General features: G+C 31.1%; 1 protein-coding gene across 1 annotated transcript in view; it reads right to left on the reverse strand.

Moving 5' to 3' along the window:
- The window catches only part of LOC140436083 (uncharacterized), a 40586-nt gene extending 30725 nt beyond the window's left edge, over positions 1–9861 (reverse strand). Inside the window, exon 1 of the mRNA XM_072524791.1 lies at positions 9303–9861. Coding sequence (XP_072380892.1) covers positions 9303–9861 — 559 coding nt within the window. The remainder of the gene's footprint in view (positions 1–9302) is intronic.
- Positions 9862–19633: the final 9772 nt, after the last annotated feature.

Here is a 19633-nt window from a genome sequence, read left to right on the forward strand (position 1 = left end):
GATCTCGAGAAACGAGTATATTTTGAAATTTTGGATACTATTATTATGCAAATAGATACTTGTTTTTCGAATTTTAAAGATTTTCAAATTTTTGACCTCATTGACGATTCAAAATTTAAAAGTTACGCTAAAGAATTTCCAAGATATTTATTAAACAGGTTAATTAAAAATTATCCATCATTCATTATTAAAATAAAATTAGAAAATAAATTAAAAGTTTTATATGCTGATCCAAATATTTTCGGAAGGTGGAATTAGTTACACGATATGTATAATTTTATATATTGCCATCCATTACAACAAACTGTTACCGAAATTAATAAATTATTGCCATTAATTCTCTCATTACCACCAACTTCTGCGTCAAATGAAGAGATTTCTCTTGTCTCAAAAGAATCAAAACTTATTGTCCAAACACACATGAAACAAGAGAAAATGTCAAGCTTATCTCAAATGTCAATAGAAAAAAAACTTTTAAAATCTCTCCAGAACTTTAATAAATTGTACGATGACGTTATAACCCATTTTGCTACTTCCAAACAACGTAGGCTAAAACAAAAACAAAAATCCCTATGATGATTGAAGTATTTTTATTAGACGGTATACCTATCTGAGGAGACAAAAAAACCTTGCCGACCTTTTCTCTAAAGCCACGAGCCGCGACTGATATATCCCTTTATAGAGAATTATTCCTTTTTAGTTTATTTATATAATTGGATATAAAGAATATACAAATATATAGTCTATTTATTCTTTAGTGTCAACTTTTATAAATCTTCCAAAAAAACCCAATGCGAGAAAGTGCGAAGACTATAGAATTATAAGCCTTATGAGCCATTTACTTAAAACATTTCTAAAGGTCATTCACAAAAGAATATATACAAAATGTGAGGAACAACTAACAAGAACACAATTCGGATTTCGTGATGCTCTGGGATCACGGGAGGCCCTTTTTGCTGTACAGGTGCTATTTCAGAGATGCAGGGATGTGAATTGTGACGTATACGTATGCTTTATAGATTACCAGAAGGCATTTGACAGAGTAAAACATGACAAATTAATGACTTTAATGCAAGAAATTGGAATTGACAACAAAGATCTTAGAATTATCAGAAACATTTACTACAATCAAACGGCCAAAATCAAAATAGAAGACCAGTTAACTGATAAAATTGCAATAGAACGTGGAGTACGACAGGACTGTATTTTGTCTCCATTGTTGTTCAATATTTATTCTAAATGGGTATTTAAGGAAGCTTTAGACGGTTGTGCGAAAGGAATACTAATAAACGGTGAATGGTTGAATAACATTAGATATGCAGATGACAATATCAGCGGCGGCTCGCCAGGTGAAGTAGGTGAAGGTGAGGTTCACCAAAAAAATAGAATTAAATTGAGACAAATAAATAAAAAATAAAAGCAACATTAATATATCTAAATTCTGAAATCAATTATTTATTCTCTTTTAATTAATCTAAAAATTAAAAAAGGCAGCTAACTTTATAATCGGTGCGGTAGGTACTTGACGGTCAAGTCCTGACCTGTGTCACTTGCTGTGTAGTGCGTATGATTCAGGAATAGGACGGTGAAGATTATTTTTGAAATGCGAAATTCATCTGCATTAGCGTTGCTATAGTTAGATAGTTGAGAAAAATAACAAGTGCAGTGCCGTTGAAAAATATCTTATTCGTCTTCACGCACTGGCCACTAGTTGCATGGATACCTATTTAGTATTTGCAGCGACAATATTTTGAAATTTAATCTATTATATAGATATTTTTTATATAGTATAGTGTATAGTATAGTATTTATAAGTTTAGTTTAGTCACAGTATTAAGTTTATTTGTTTAGTGCACTTTATTAATACATTTCTCTGTGGTTTGTTTCGGATTTCGGATATAAAGTGTTCTCGTGGATTTCGTTTGAACAAAAATAATTTTAGACAGACATGAATCCCATTAATGACTTGGTGTGTAATATATTAGAGACTCCGTTTAGCAGGCGAGGTGTTTTAATCGCCAAAAAACCCCCAATGAAATGTCAAGGTTCAGAACTAAAATACCCCAAGCAAGTAGAACATATCGTATCTAGTATAAGTGCCCTAAAAAACTGTTTTAAAGTTATCAGGTCTCTAAACTCTATTTTTTTAACGAATTTTTAATGAGATTTGGACGCGACTTAGGTACCAAAACTCCTTTTGGCTCCGGCAAGCTTTCCTCATCTTCACCAATTTTTTAGGCCACGAGCCGCCGCTGGACACTATAGTTTTTGTTGATAATCTGAATGACTTACAGATATTAACAAATCGCATAACAGAAGTCAGCAACAGATACGGACTAGCTCTTAACATAATGAAAACCAAATTTATGACAATTAGTAAAAATACTAAACGCTCAACTTACAATCAACCAACAGAATATCGAAAGAGTCCAGCATAATACATATCTAGGCACCAATCTAAATAGCCAATGGGACCACTCAATAGAAATTAGCGAATAATAAAAGCAAAAGCAGCATTCGTTAAAATGAGAACCATTTTCAACAGTCGAGACATATCATTAAAAATAAAATGCCGTCTATTGAACTGCTACATATTCACAGTTCTGCTCTACGGAATGGAAGCGTGGACACTGACTGTTGCATCTATGAATCGGCTCGAAGCTTTCGAAATGTGGTGTTATAGGCGCATCTTACGTATATCCTGGGTTGACAGAGTTACTAATGTGGAGGTCCAGCGTAGAATGGGGAAAGAATGTGAAATTCTCATGACCGTCAAAACTAAAAAGCGGATTCTCCAAGGGAAGGTAAATGGTAAGAGAGGACCGGGAAGAAGACGCATTTCCTGGCTTCAAAATTTACGAAAGTGGTATAACACGACTACCATTGAACTGTGGCGCGCTGCAATAAACAAAGTAAAGATAGCCATCATGATCGCCAACATCCGGAACGGATAGGCACTTTAAGAAGAAGAAGATAGTCTATTTTACGAATTTGCGACTATTTTGGATGGTCCACTATACTGTACAGCATCAGAAGTTAAAAAGTAAATTGCTCTAGTAATGAAAATTATTATTATTACATAGTGATAAGGGCTCGGGTGATTAGGTAAGACCCATAAGCCGCTTACAAGAAAAATTAAATAGTACATTACAAAATAATAAAGTAATTACTATTTAAATGGGAATAAGCCACAATTAAAGGTTAAATTACGTTTATTGACGTTTCAATTTCCACTTCGGAAATCGTTCTCAAAATACAGACATTAGTAAATTTACTTTTTTAACATTTAACCTTTAATTGTGGCTTATTCCCATTTAAATAGTAATTACTTTAAAATGCCACAAGAAAATAGCTTCAGAACAATACAAAATAATAGCGCAAATAAACTACTGAAACTCCTGCAACTTGTGAAAAAAGGGTATGGAATCCAAAGGGTGTAGAATTTACAATCCAAAGGAAAATACCAACGACAGTGATTATGAAAATGGATCTAATTCTTGATTACATTGTAAGGATAATATGGAATTTTCTTCTAGTTTTGTAATAATAATCGTATATTTTTCTAAATAAATGTAAACTACATATTCACTAATTAGAAATGTAATTAAGAATATTAATCAAAAGCTTTTTATTACTCGCGAAAATTACTTACACACACACACACACACACACATATATATATATATATATATATATATATATATATATATATATATATATATTTATATATATATATATATATATATATATATATATATATATATATATATATATATATATATATATATATTGTTATGGATCAGTTTATCGATCAGAAATAGAATAAAGAATTTTTTTATTATTTTAATATACCGCGGGCATATAAGTTAAAATACAACCCTGTACTTATTTGTAATAGTTAGAATAAGAGAAGACATTGTTTCCGTGACGGAACAGTTTTTCCTTGAAAGACTGAGTGAATAGTGAAATGACAATGGACCCGTATAATTATATATTTAAGGAATAAACTTTGTAATTGTATTTTGCGGTGGACATTTTTCGAAAGTAAATAAGAATTAGATTTAGATATGAGATAACAAGAATTTGGAAGCTTATTTCGGTTGAAAAAGGCAAAATTGTTAATGGTTTCTGAAAAGTAATTTGAGTGAAAGTAGTTTATTTGTTTTAAATATTATTTTGGAAATTTTCTAAATCGAAAATTAGTGGGAAAGATGAATGATTGGTTAAAAAGGAATGATGGGGGATGAGAGAGTTTGAGAAGGTTGTCTGGGGAGATTGAAAAGATTATTATGTTCCCGGCAGACCAGAAGAGAAGACGTGTTTTTTGTGTAGTCAATCTGAGTACCAGTGTTTTCGTTTGTTAGTGAAAAAGGTGGAAGCTGAGAGCAGATCAAAATCGAGAAGATTAATACCTCTTTTGAGTCTGCATAGTCCACGAGATATAATTGAGAAAGAAAGGAGAATTTGTGAATAAAGAGTACCGGTCAAAAGAGGCTTGGGTTTGTGTTTTCGGAGGAGTAGTTTGCTGGTATGCGGTTTGGATCGATGCTGAGAACGGGAAGGATTTGATGGTAGCCGGACATAATCAATCAAGGAAGGAACTGTGGTTTTGATCGAGAGGAGACATCATTGGTTGTAAAAAATAAAGGTCAGTCAAATAATTTGAATGAAAGAAAACTTTAAGATATTCTAAAGATAAAATCAAATATAAGCATACGTACTAAGATTCCAAGTTTCAAAGAGCTATTTTTTTGTGAATAAATTGTATTTTATATGGTAAATTTTTAGTAGATATTATTATAAAACAGATCAATAGATAGTTTGTTAATTAAAATTAAATTTAGAGTATAGGAGTTTGTTGGGAAAGATAATTGCCCACAAAAAGTTATTTATTAACATTCACCGTATTGCTTATTGAAAATAAATAATAATTTGTGTGCATATTTATATTGTTTTAATCTTAGTTCCGTTTCCTGTTCTATCCCGATTATGAGCAACTAGGAGATACTGAACCCATTAGAAGAGATATATAAAGTAAAATTAAAAAGGCACCCTGAGAATTTTAATAGTAATTGAATTGTATGACTCTGCATAAATTAGTCAATTAATTAATTAAATAATGGGATTAATTAAATTAGTGTTAATCAATAATAAAACATCATAAAGCAGATCACAACAATATATATATATATATATATATATATATATATATATATATATATATATATATATATATATATATATATATGTATATATATATATATATATATATATATATATATATATATATATATATGTATATATATATATATGTTACTTTATATACAGATTTGATAAAAGCCACTTTCAACCTTTAGTAGAATATAGAACATATAGACCAGCTATTGCAAATTCTAAATGCACTTCCTATTTCAAAAGCTGAATTTACTGTCACGAACAATAGACCACTGAAATAACAAATTTAAACACACAGTGTTCGCTGAATACAAGGTACGCATAAACTCATTAATATATTAGTAAAATAAACAATATTTAAAAAAGAAGCAATAGAATATCGCTGCAGCAGTCAATAGGTTGGACGTATATGGGTTGAACATTCACCAACTGTATATAAAGAGGTTGAATTTCGGAACTTCCAGATTGACAATTTTTGCCAATTTCTTTGCCAATTTCCTTTGACAATTTACTTTACTTAATATTTTGGTTTTTTGGCTTGGAAGTGGTTAACAAATAGAAATAGTTTTTAAAAATACACAAAAAAAATGTGCATTTTGTAAACTATTTTTGAGTTGAAAGTATAAACCCTAAATAAAATATTTCTATAAGTAGGATCGTTTTAGCCTGTCGCATAAGTAATTAAAGTGTCTGTTCAGATTTGTCTCAGGTAGTCAGCGGTTCTCAAATTAAAAATGTACGGTTTTCTTAATTTGATAATACGACATTACGGATTTTTTAATAAAATATCTTTGTATTATGTTTTATAAAAATTGAATATCATAATGTAAATTGATAAACATTGAGTATGAAATATGCAGAGTCATTCACGCAACATGTTGATTAAAAGTTTTCAAAGTTCTTGTCTTCACTGGTTTCTGCAAACTTGGAATAATGGGTTATGCAAAGCATTCTTTATTTTTTAAATATTTGCATTCTTCCAGCACTTCCGGTTGTACCGGAAGTCGCCATTAAGTTTCTTATTTTAAATAGAAACTGTGCTTTTTGTTATTTTTTTTAGAATCTACGTAAAATTCTGGATCGATTTTTATTGGGATACTATTCTCGAAAAAATAGCCGTTTTTGAGATATTTAAAGTTTTTAAAAAATGTTTCATATTACACATGCAACTTCAAAAATTAATATTGTGGTTAATATTTATGCTAAAAAAACAAAAATTCTTTTTCAGCGTGTACTAAACTCTATTTCTATTTAAGCATAAAAAAATTTGCCAATGTTAATACTGGGTGTTCAAAATTTTGTATTAAATTTTAATTTTTATATATTTTATAAATATATCTATAAAAATATATATCTATATAAAACAAAGACTTATTCCTACTTCCCACACACACCTTCCTAAACCCACCGAGGTAGGTTGTCCTCCTGCGGTACAACCATCCCCGCCTTTCCTCCGCTACCTGGCCTTTGGAGCCAGGTCTTGACTATTTCGCGATATCCCCCGTCAGGCAATGGGAGATTTCCGTGTATTTACATTTAAGTGATAGGTTAGCCCATTTGGCTTTATCACTACCGGTCAAAGCAATTTTAACAAGCAATTTTAACCAAGCTTGGTTTAGTATGACGCTAAAACTATATTTAAATGACTTTGGATTAGTGGCGGATCCAAGGGGGGGTTACGACCACCCCCAAAACATAATTAAATATCAATCAAATAATCCAAAAAAAATAATTTAAAACCCATCAACCCTATAAGCAGGAAGTCAAGAGCTGAAATGATTCAATCTCATTTATTGTAGGGGTAAGTGTAGAATTATACGGAAGCCTTTTTAAATTGCTCTTTAAAAAAATCAACAATTCTGAATACAGTAATACCTCGATTAACAACCTGACTTTCGCGAATTCAGACGCGATTTTCAAATTTTGACAATTCGTTATTTGAGTGCCAGAGAATCGTTCAATTATCGATGAGATAGAATTACCGCCCACACATTATTGCTCAATGTACACATGACTTTTCGCTCGAAATAAGCATATTTTTATATTTTAATACGTATTTTTTATCATCAGTTTTGTCTACGAATTGGTTGTTTGTAATTTTAATATGTATTATAATTGTTGAGACTGTGTGCTACATTTTATAATTTATCTATAATAAATATTAAAGTGAATATTGTTGTTGCATTAGCTTTATCTGATACATTAGTGAATACAAATAAAGGAACTGGGGCTGCTGTCCAATCCAAGGTATTTGTGAAACTGTGAAACAGTAGTTTGTCTTAGTGATGTTTTAGGTACTGTATCACTTAGTCGTCTTCTTCAGTCACCAATATTAGATTTTAAGTAGACTACTGAGGCCATAGAGGACACTAAATGCATTCTTCAAAATAAAAGATCAAATGCTGAATCTGTTTTTAGCAAACTTTACTATGAAGTAAACAAATAGCTGAAGAACTAGACATTGAATGGAAGATGCCTCATATAGTTTCTCGTCAAATCTGTCGTCAAAACCAATCTGCTAACTCTTGCGAAGAATATTTCCGAAGATCTATTTATTTACCCCTTTTAGACAATATCTTAACTTCCAGGATATTATTGGACCAATTACTTACTGCATATTCCACAGTAGAACAAGAGTTTTCACTGTGAATTCAAAAGTGGAAAAGAGTCGTGCAAAATAGCTTTATTATTTCTGCAAATATTAATTACACTGCCAGTCATTGCAGCAATAACAGAGCGTTCTACGCTTAAACGTCCAAAGACTTGGCTTAGAAATAGATCTTCTGTTAACTGGTTTAGCACTCATCTCTTTAGCACTCTTCATAAAATTATATAATATTTACTTTTCTTATAGTATTTTTAATCATGGAACTTTTATTTACGACTCGTTGCCGGCTGTTGCTGACGATTCGTACACTTATAGCCTAATATGCCTAATTATAGAAATAACTATTCCTTAATTATATTATGTTTTTTGTTGAATAAATTAATTTAAATAAAATGCTGTTTAAACTTATTCTTAAGGTTTCTTCTTCATTACAGAAGAGTGCCTATAACTACAGCAAATTGCTCTCTATCTTGAGCTGTTCTGAGTATGGAATGTGTGTCCATACCTGTCCAGTCTCTTACATTCTTCAGCCAGGAGCATTTTTTTCTTCCTGGACCTCTTTTTCCTTCTACTTTCCCTTCCATTATGAGTCGTAGAAAGTTATATTTTTCTTCTCTGTGAATATGTCCTAGATAACTCGTTTTTCTATTGTTTACAATATTTAGGAGTTCTCTCTCAGTCCTCATTCTTCTCAGCACCTCGCTATTCATTCTCACTGCTTTGGATGGCATTAATTATATCTCGGGGATGAATTCAGAGGTCATCTAATTTATTAACGGTAATCTGTAACGTTCGACCCCCAAAATTGTGCATTTGAACAAAAACAAAATATCCAAATAACAGGTATTTAAAATTTTAATTGTCAAAAATTAAAAAAATTGGAAGACAGACGACGGCAGCCCTTTTGACTGAAATACGTACATTTAAGTGTGTAGTCTAAGCATTTATCGCGCCCTCAGACGTACCCCTATGTCTAGCACAAGTAAGTGTGAAATTTTTAGTCATAAAAGGAAGCATATATAAGCTCAGTTTGAGACATATTCGAAAGTTCTTAATCGTTAACATCTTCATTTTTCGATATACTACGTGATCAATATTAAACAATCGCGAAAGTTAAATATTTCTCAACGATACTACTTTAAATCTGAAGCAGCTATAAAAATTATTAAAATAACTATTTTATATAATAATTATTTGAAAGTCGAACAGCCGACTAAGAAAAAGTTAGAGGAAATTTTTCAGACAAAAGCAATAAATGTTAGCTTATACTTCTTATTTAAAATCTCACCTATAAGTCTTTAATAATTTAAATAAGGCTGCAAGTTATTCTAATTATTTCTATTTCTAACTTGCAGTTAATATTTTCAAATTATAATTAAATAGCCTTAACTAAAATTTTCATTTAATCGGAAAGATTGGACCAAAACGATTAAAATAATGTGTATCAGTATAATAAAAAAATTATCATTTAAGTTTTAACTTTAAATTTATTAGTTCAAAAGAAATATCGTGATCTTACCTGTGTGTGTACGAAGATGAGCTTTAAGATGAGAACTTTTTCCATAAACCTTTTGACAACCATCATACGAACATTTGTGAGTCTTCCTGACCTGTGAACCCAACCGAGTACCCGTTTGAGCCCTAGTGACATTGGCCTTTTTAGTGGGCGGTACCCCTTCGGTCTTTTGTACCGGAGGGGGCGTTACCGCTTTCTCTTTAGGTGTTTCGGAGGCGGGGCTCTTTTTCTCTTTATCGCTGTCTTCATCTATCGTTAGAGAGCCCTCTGAATCACTGGGAACCTCTGGTACTGGCTCTTGTTTGATCCTGGTAAGGTCTGTGAGTATGCGAGCAACCATGTAAGATGAAGATTCTGTGTTGGTGGTGCTAGTTTCTTCCTTGACATAATTGGAGGGTATGGGTGGTATTTTTTCGACTATCACTGCTGGTCCGGGAGCATTAACGAACACGACTTCTCGTATTACGTGGGTAGAAAGATCAAGGGGTCTGTTTGTGTTGAGGTAATCCTTGCTGTGGGACATTTCAAGCAAACACTGAGCAGCGAAATTAATGTCATCCATTTTGATCCTCGTTTATCACTGAAATCCAGAAAGAGTATAAAATCACTTCACTAATACACTTTAATCGCGAACACGCGGTACATTGTTATTATTTTTGGTTTTGCAGGAGGCGTGTTTTGAGCAACACTTCGGCGCGTGATATATTCGGAAAAACAATTGACGACCCTTCTTACGCAAAGCACAGATTCAGACTAAACGCGGACCACGGAAAGAACAGAGGTATGCCGTTCTCTCCCCCGAATGCTAGAGGTGGTCGCGCTGCTATTTATATATCAGGGTGAAAATCTTTAATTATTCTTCTATTTTAATAGGTCTAAAAATAATTGTGGGAATGAAATAATGGCTTTAAAAAGGTTAAGAGGTATTATATAATGCCTAAGCATGCGTTTGTTTGAATATCTTTATTGTTTTAAAAGAAATCTAACAAGTAAATTATTGGGAGACTCTTTGTCCCCAATACGAATATTATTAAAATACCACATGCATCTCCCAGTGCCGTCTTCATTTTGAAAGTTATAAAATATCAAACATTTTTTGGTTATTTCTGTATTTTTGATACTATGAGTTTAAGGTACTAAATGATTGAGAGAACACAGGATTTCAGAGTGAGAAGTACCTATATTGAAAAACGCACTTAGAGGAAAGAAAACCCAGTTACAGTATGTAGTTGGTAGACGCGTTTAAAATAATAAGAATACAAATTCTTGCATCCAAAAGACGAAAAACATAGTAATAATTAGTTTGGATTTATAACATTTATATGGGAGGATGGAGCATTGTGAACCATCTAAGAAAGATATACATATATAGTTAAACCAGAAAAAAATTAATTAGGAACGTTCATTAAACTTTTAGCGGTCATTTAGTTGCAATTAAAACTGAATTTATTTAACGTATTTGCGGCAAAAGAATGACAACTGATAATATATGTCAAAAGTCCACATTGCCCCATAGGGTAGGACAATGCAAACTACTACCGAAAATCAAACTATTTCATTACCTAATGGCTATGTTTTGCAAATAAAATGAAGGAAAAAGTAATTTGTTATTAAAAAAAAAAATATCTTATATACTAAAAGGCTAAGCCCTTTTCGTGTGCGCAATACTCCTCCTAAACGGTGATAGATAGGAGAATAATTTTTTCCAATAATTAAACAGATTGTTAATTATATTCCCCCTAAGGTTTAGAATTTAAAAAAATCGAACCGGTTTAAAAATGGCGGCCATAAAATGAATTTTTCCTATAGTAAAGTATAGGAATTCAATATTATACACAATGCAACAACGCGTCAATTCTCGAAATGCTGGAATGCACCAACAAGTGTTTCCACTTTTAAGGAATAACGATAATGACCACTCAAAATTCGAGATCCTCCTGTCTCCGATTTTAATTTATGGGGTCTGTTTTACACTATCTGATGAGTTGGTATTTTTTTATTTTTATGTTTAGTTAGAAAGTATTCTGTTTCCAACAAGTGCAGCGTTTGTGAGGTGTTGTGATTGATATTTTGAGATTTAGACTACGTTTTGAGTTTAATACTTGAAGAATTAAATAATGAGGTAAGTACCGTAATGAGGAAGGTACTGTTTTCTGTATTTTTTAAATTTAAATAATATTTAAATATAAATTTAGTTAGTTAGTTAGAGTTCTCAAAGCGACTTCTTTTTCTTAAACGTGGCATTTTACAATCTAAAATATGCAAAAAAAAGTTACTTCCGGTTTGACTTCCGTTTTTTATCTAAGAGGGGCGGAGTCTAACAATCATATTGTTTCTTTTGACTGCGTTTCATACGACACTTTGCTACAAAAATTAAATTACTATGAAATAAGAGGTTTTCCTCTTAAGCTTATAACTTCTTATCTATGTGGCAGATACCAGGCAGTAGTGACAAAAGGTCATTTCTCTGATTTTCTATCCGTAAAACATAGAGTCCCACAAGGTTCGGTCTTAGGACTTCTTTTGTTTATTATTTATATTAAGGATTTAACTAAGTCCATATCTCCGTACAAATCCGTACAATTCGCAAGTGATAGGACATACGTTATATCAGGAACAAATAATGACGATTTAAAAATGTCTTATGAGGAAGTTTCTACTAGAATCTAGCATATGGTTTTCTGCAAAATAAACTAAAACTTAACTTCGATAAAACGTAAAATTTGGTTCTAACTGCATGTAATTTACATAATAATAATAATAATAGCGTTTATTGTCCAACAGAATTCATTTATAGGACAAAGTACAATACTAAAGTTAAATGAAATATTAATAATTCATAGGTACTAACTAACTAACACATTTTTCGAGTATTTTACCTTAACATAAAGAAACTACTCAATCACCTAGGTAGATCTCAACCAGACCTCAAGGTAGACCTCTAGAGGAGAATTTAACATAAGATTACTTCTAGCTTGTGTATTTCTGAACTTAATCGAATTTCTCACTGGATAAGATGGAACGTTAAAATTTATTTGTCGAAGAATATCAGGGCAGTCAATGAGATTGTGTAGTAGCTTGTACAGGAATATTAGGGAGGCATTAATTCGTCTAGGTTCTAATGATACTACGTCCAAACCGCTACACAACTCACTATTGCTGATGCCTCTCTTGGGATATATGCAGTTAATTTTGAAAGACAAAAATTTTAAAAATTTACGCTGCACCTGCTCTATAATTTGGATATGTACATCATAAAAAGGTGACCAAATGACAGAGGCATATTCCAGTTTACATCGTACAAAAGTGTAATAAAGTAATTTAATTGCCTTAGTATTAGTGAGATTTCGACCATTTCTAATTATGAATCCATAAGATTTAAGTGCTTCTTTAACTTTTAAATTAACACGTTCAACAAAGCTGAGTTTATAATCACAAGGTCTTTAATTTTATTCAAACGTTCAAGTACATTGCCGTCGATAATATAAGGATGGTATATATTAGACTGTTTCCTAGAATAACTAACTACTTTGCACTTATTGGCATTAAGATTTAAATGATTTGCATTACACTATTCATGTACTCGACTCAGTTCACTCTGCAGAAAATGACAATCATTAAGGTCGCTTATCAATGAATAAATCTTTAAATCATCGGCATAACATAAACATGGTGCAGAAATTGTTTCACACAGATCGTTAATAAATAACAAGAACAATAATGGACCTAGATTAGAACCTTGTGGAACTCCTGATAATAATCGAGATAACAAAAAAACTGTTAAACTATTGGGAATAACCATAGACAATCGACTGAATTGGTCAGCTCATATCTCACAACTAAAGAAAAAGCTATCAAGTTCATTATATGTTATTCGCCAACTAGCAAGGGTTGTCAACTTTGAAACAGTAAAAATTACATATTGTTTTTTATTCCACTCTCACCTAAACTATGCATTAATCGTATCAGGCAATTCAAGAAATGCAATTCAAATTTTTAGAGTGCAAAAGAAAGCTATCGGGATTTTAGTTTGGGTTAGTTATCTAGAACTACCGACATTTGTTTATTAAATTCAAAATTATGCCTCTACCTACTCTATTGAGGTTTCAAGTTCTGACTAAAATTCACAGAAGACAGGCCAATTTAATTAGCAACAAAAATTGAAAAAAAAAGGCGCCTATATAGGCAAAGATTTTTATTAAAAAAGGCAGGAATATTAACATTTAGGCAAAATATAGGCAATAAAGAAATATAACTTATTATTTATTGTACAAAGTGAATTAACGTAATATTAACTTAAGGCAGGTATATTTACACATCATAATCATAACATTAGTATAAATAAACTAGTAACTAAATAACTGTAAATTAATAATTAAACATTGTAACCACTTAAAGTTTTATCATTAATAGAAACAACTAAATGTTTTTCAATATTTTCGGTCTTAAAACTATGTCTTCGATCACTTAAAATTAATTTGTACATTGAAAACGAACGTTCGACATCGACAGATGTAATTGGAGCATATTTCAGAGCGGATAATAAATCTGGCATAATTTGAAATTCCTCGGAAAATGTCCCATTCAAAACTTTAGCAACATTAGATAAAAACGAAAAACCTTCATTCTTGTCGAAAACATATTTCATTTTTTTTTTTTTTAATTAATTGACCGTTACTTCCAGGTGCCGATTTAATTTTCGTCTTTAAATTATCTATTAATTTTACTGACTCACATAAATTTATCTCTTGTTTTTCTAATAAGGTAATTATGGTAACTATTAATTTATAATTGTCATTGATATAAGCGAGTTCCTGTTTCAATTATGGATTTTTAATATTTTTTTTGCTTCTCCAATGGCTTCGGAAATATCATCATCAAATTCTGACATAACTAATTATATTTCATTGCAGTGTTCAAAGTAAAAAAAAAACTACTTCGAGCCAGGTTCCCCACCTTGTAATTACTGGTTTAGGTGGCAAAGGGACACCGGAATTTACCTTTACTGTTTCCGTTGGATTTACCAACGGAAACAGATTTCTTATTTCTTCAGCAATTCTATTTGCCCCGTAGGCTACACAAGTGCAATAAATTAAATTAGGATAAAAAATCTTTAAATTAACAGCAGCTTAACATATATGCCGCAGCATCTGAAAGCATTAAAACTATTTTATTCACTGGTATAGCGTTGGGTAAAAAGAGGTTTGTTAAACTATCTTGTATAAATCGACTTATTGTTAAATTGTTTGTTTTTTCCAATTCTTTAACGGCAACTAAATAAGGTTTTCTCGCAAAGTTTTCGTATAAAATTCCAATCAATAAATAATTAGCTATATACCTGCCGCATACATCTGTCGTTTCATCCACGATAATATACAAAAAATTGCCCTCTAACTCCCGCTTAATTTTTTTAAAATACATTCCACATGACATTTTTACACAGTATGTTTTTTCAATGTAGTCTCGTCCGGTAAGGATTTATTAAGATATTTTTCGAAAAAGCATTTAAAACTATGGTTATTAACTTTATACAGGGTGGTCCTAAAGTAATTGTACAAACAGAAACCATAGATTCTGCACTTTAAAATATTACGATTTAAGCCAACTTGCTTTAATAAAATATTGATATTAAGAAAGATACAGGGTGTTAAAGTGGAAATTTAAAATTCTATTTTTCGCTATAACTTTTACGTTTGTAAATATTTTTGGACAAAAATTTATAATTGGGCGCTTTTAAGTAGGATAAATTATAATTTTATACATAAATTAATGTTACTGATAGATGGCGCCACATATGCCACAGGTGTGGCATAGATTTGCGCTTAACTTTTTTGCTCTTAAAGTTACCTATATTTGTGTTAAAAAATATTAAACATACATTATTTTTACAAAGAAAAGATATACTTGTTAGTAACCTCAAAATTTAACCGTTTTCGAGATAATCGCATTTTATAAGTCAGCTGCCTCATAATTCTTAGTTGTGATATTTGTGCGGTAAAGCACTCAATACCTGTAGATAAGCATAATTCATAGTTTATTCTTATTAAAACAACTCAAAGATGATAATGTAACATTACAAAATTTTTGTTATGGCTGCTAAATGTCTTATTGGAGAAAATATTCTTCATCTTCTCCTTTAGGTGCCGTGTCCGTATTCAGACGCTGGCCGTCATCATGTATACAATTTTTCTTTTCTATCGCTTCTTAAATTTCTATACCTACTGGCGTTGTATTTGTATTACTTTTTCCCTATTGTAAAATGCTGAAAAACCAAAATATATGGTTTATGTAAGATGGTACATCACCACATTCTAGAGAGAAGGCGTTGAGAACATAGTTAAATATACCTTTTCTGAACGTTGGATTGGACGTGGCAGTCATATTCCTTGGCAATGTGGTGAGATATTGATATAATTATTTAATTTATTAAAAAACCCAAAATAATACTTATTATTCATTACGTAAATTGTTGTTTACCCATTTTTATTATGACAAATGGAAACTAAAGCACAGGTATGAAATAACACACGTGTCTTGTTTCATAATACTTTTGCTACAAATCTTACCTTAAAGACTCAGCATTTTTACAAAAACATCATCGTTGGCCTAATAATCGATATTGTTATAAATATAGTAAACAAACAGGCAATTTAGTTCAGCATAATATTAGTTCGTTAGTTCATAATATTATCATCATTATCATAATAGTCCATTTGTTCGATATGTAATTATAGTTACTCGTAAGCTTATATGAGTGTATATAAGTAACCAATGAATGAGATACATCACAGTTTAATACATTATTTAACCTTTGCAACATAATATACTATAAGATTTGGATATAGATTCGTCCATTATACATTATAGCCACCACGTAGCCCAGAATTTAATCCGCTTGATTTTGGTGTATGGGGCGTATTAAAACAACGTGCAACAATGCCATAAACATTTGCAACCAAATATGGGAAGCAATAAATACTGCAACAGTTTCTTTAGAACCAATGATGCTATTTAATATGAGATGATTTTTATGGAATATATTGAAAAATGAATTAATGAAAATGGTAGACATATCGAACACTTACTTTAAAAAAAAGTTTAGTAATTTAGTTTAACTATTTCTTAATTTGGTTTGTAAACAAAATGTTTTGATTACGACTTTAATTTAACATAAAATATAAAATGTTTGATGTAAAATCCTATTATTCTGTTTTTTGTCATATCCTATTATTAATTATCCTGCTGATATATTTATTTTATTTAATATTTCGTTAACTATTAACTTTAGTTATTGGTATTTTATACCAAAATTTAGATTTATTAATGTTTTTGTCTATTTTTCCTTCGTTGCCTGGGGTAATTGCCTTATCTCAGAAATATGCAGCTGATTTGTAAAATGCGATTATCTCGAAAACTATTGAGTTTAAAAGTTATTAACAGGTATACCTTTTTTTTGTTGAAATAATGTATCTTTAATATTTTGTATCACAAATACAGTTCACTCAAAGAGCAGAAAAGTTAAGTGCAAATTTATGCCACATATGTGGCATATGTGGCGCCCTCTATCCGCTACATCAAAGTGTGCATCAAATTATAATTTCTCATATTTAAAAGTACCCAGTTGTAAATTTTTATGCATAACTGTTTACAAACATGAAAGTTATAGCCAAAAATAAAATTTTTAATTTGCACTTTAACACCCTGTATCTTTCTTAATATCAACATTTTATTAAAGCAATTTAGCTTAAATCGTAATATTTTAAAGTGTAGAATCTACTGTTTCTTTTTGTACAATTACTTAAGGACCACCCTGTATAGAGGAATGTTGGATGCAATCATCATCTGGCATAAATCAAATTTATATGCGTCTTCCTCCTGTTTTTTAACTGCTTAAACTATCCCACAGAGATATTTGGGCTAACTTAGAGGAATTTAATTTTTCCAAATTACATTATTTAGAATAATATCGTGGGTAGTACCATGAAATTTTAAAAAGTCACAAATAGGCGGAATTTACGAAAAAAGGCAAAAAGTGCAAAAAACAATTATAATAGGCAAAATAGGCAAAAAAGGCATTTTGGCTATAATCCGAGCTTTAGTTGTAACAATATTTTATCAAAAAGTATTAAACAGCTAAGCTGTAACAGTTTCGACAAAGTAAGAAGAAAGAAGAAAAATATATTCTGAAACATTGCATTTACTGCTCAGAAGAATATATGACTCATTGCAGAACATCCACTGAACTACTTACCGTGACTTTGCCATAAATAATTTTCTGTTTAATGTGTGTTCTTGTTTGTGATATATTTAAGTTACGTTTTATATTACTTGTTTGCATACTATGTATTTTTGACTAGCTACAAACAATATTTGTATTTGTTAAGTAGTTAATAATTACCTCACACCTTAGGGTAGAGAGGCATTCGTACATAAATAAACTCCAAACTCTACGGATATTTGTGGTAGTTACTAGATGCAGTGTTGCCGATTATAAAAAAACCGATGTGGTTTACATTGCCCCGATTGTCCACAATGTCCCATCCTCCCCTAACAAATACATTAATAAAACTGGAGTTTTGACAAGTTTGTTTTTTAAGAAATATAATACCTAATCTATACCTAGGTTGTTCGATTTCGTGGTGTAATAATTATTATTGTGCGTTAATTAACATTCTACCTCTAATTAACCCCCTTCGATGACTACGCTTGACTTATTTTAAGTATTTTTATTTAATTCGTATATTCTGATATATAAATGTATTTTAAAACCGGTATGGCAATATGCAGCATAAATCTGGGGTACAGCAAGTAATACCAACATACAAAAACTTCAACCTTTCCAATCGAAAGTACTGCGCCAGATCTGTAATGCCCCTTGGTATATCACGAACCACAGATTACACCACGATTTACAGCTACCAACAGTTTGCGAAGCAATATCTGCTGTAAACTCTCTATACAAGACCAAACACAGACACTTTACACCAGACATTTCACACGTAAGAAGATTAAAACGACCAGACCCTTTGGACCTCTAGTAAATCAGGAGAAATAGAGCATAGTATCATGGTGCGGTGAAATAACAAGATTCTATTCTGGTGTTTTCTAAATCTTTCCTTAATTTGTGTTTTTAGCCTTGTAATACTGATATGTGTGTCAGTGATATTTATCTGTATTAAACTCTGTTTGTTAAGTGAGAGTTTAAATTAATTGTTATATCATAGATTATATTTATATTATGTCTTACCTGGGTGCTCACCACTGGGCAGCTTCCCACTATGTTATTGTACATAAATTATACATATTGCTTATTATTTGTAATGAGACAGATTGCAATAAATATTGGATGTTAAATAAAAAAAAATTAATTCGTATATGCTAAATGATGAAACATGTGCGAAAACTGTACCAACTGATAATAAGACTTTTTGTGCCAAAAATTGCGTGGCTACTTCTATTCAAACATAACTTAATAGCTGTTAACTACGTACGTTTTTATTTTCTGTATATTTACTAATTAGAATTTTATTCACGACATTGTCAAAAAGTTCAGGTAAGCTTTTTAAAGTTTTCCGCGCAGGATTCTTTCGGGTCTTCGTAAAATTGTGGCGAGCATTAGCGTGCCTTGCATAATCAGAGTATATTTTAATATAGATATGAATTTCTCAAAATCTGTGACCAAAATAATAAAATATGTTATTCTTATTATTACCTAATTATAATTTAATATATAAAAGTTTTTAATATGCATTAGGCACTGTATTCGCTAAAAAAATGTCGAAATCGTGGGACACAATACCAAAAAATACTGCAATAATAAGTTTGGGAAACATTAATACAAGAATTGGCAGCGAAACAATAGTAGGTACAAAACGAAAATTTAATATATACCTAATAATAATGGTGAACTTAAATATACAAATTTCTGGGCTCATTTTATTTATCGTATGGCACTTGACACATTTGCATTTAAATTTACATATATTTTGTATAAAATATAATACGTATATTATAATATAGTCTATCGACTCTGGAGTCGCCATTAGGAAATCCTCTGACCTGCTTTGATAGGATCTTGTGGGACACTGTTCTGTGATGTGACAGATGATTTGGGGTTGTCCGCAGTCACAGAGTGGGGATGGACGTTTACCCCATTTGTGCATCATGTATCCGTATTTACCGTGTTGGGTTCTGATTCGGTTCAGCATAGTCCATGTGTTGCGTGGTAAGTCAAAACCTGGTGGTTTTTGTGTGATGTAGGGTAAGCTGCTATTTTGTTGTTCCATCCATTCTATAGTCCAAGTGGTCGTTAAGTTGAACTCATTTTCCACAGC

This window comes from Diabrotica undecimpunctata, chromosome 3, assembly GCF_040954645.1.
Source record: "Diabrotica undecimpunctata isolate CICGRU chromosome 3, icDiaUnde3, whole genome shotgun sequence".
NCBI classification, from domain to species: domain Eukaryota; kingdom Metazoa; phylum Arthropoda; class Insecta; order Coleoptera; family Chrysomelidae; genus Diabrotica; species Diabrotica undecimpunctata.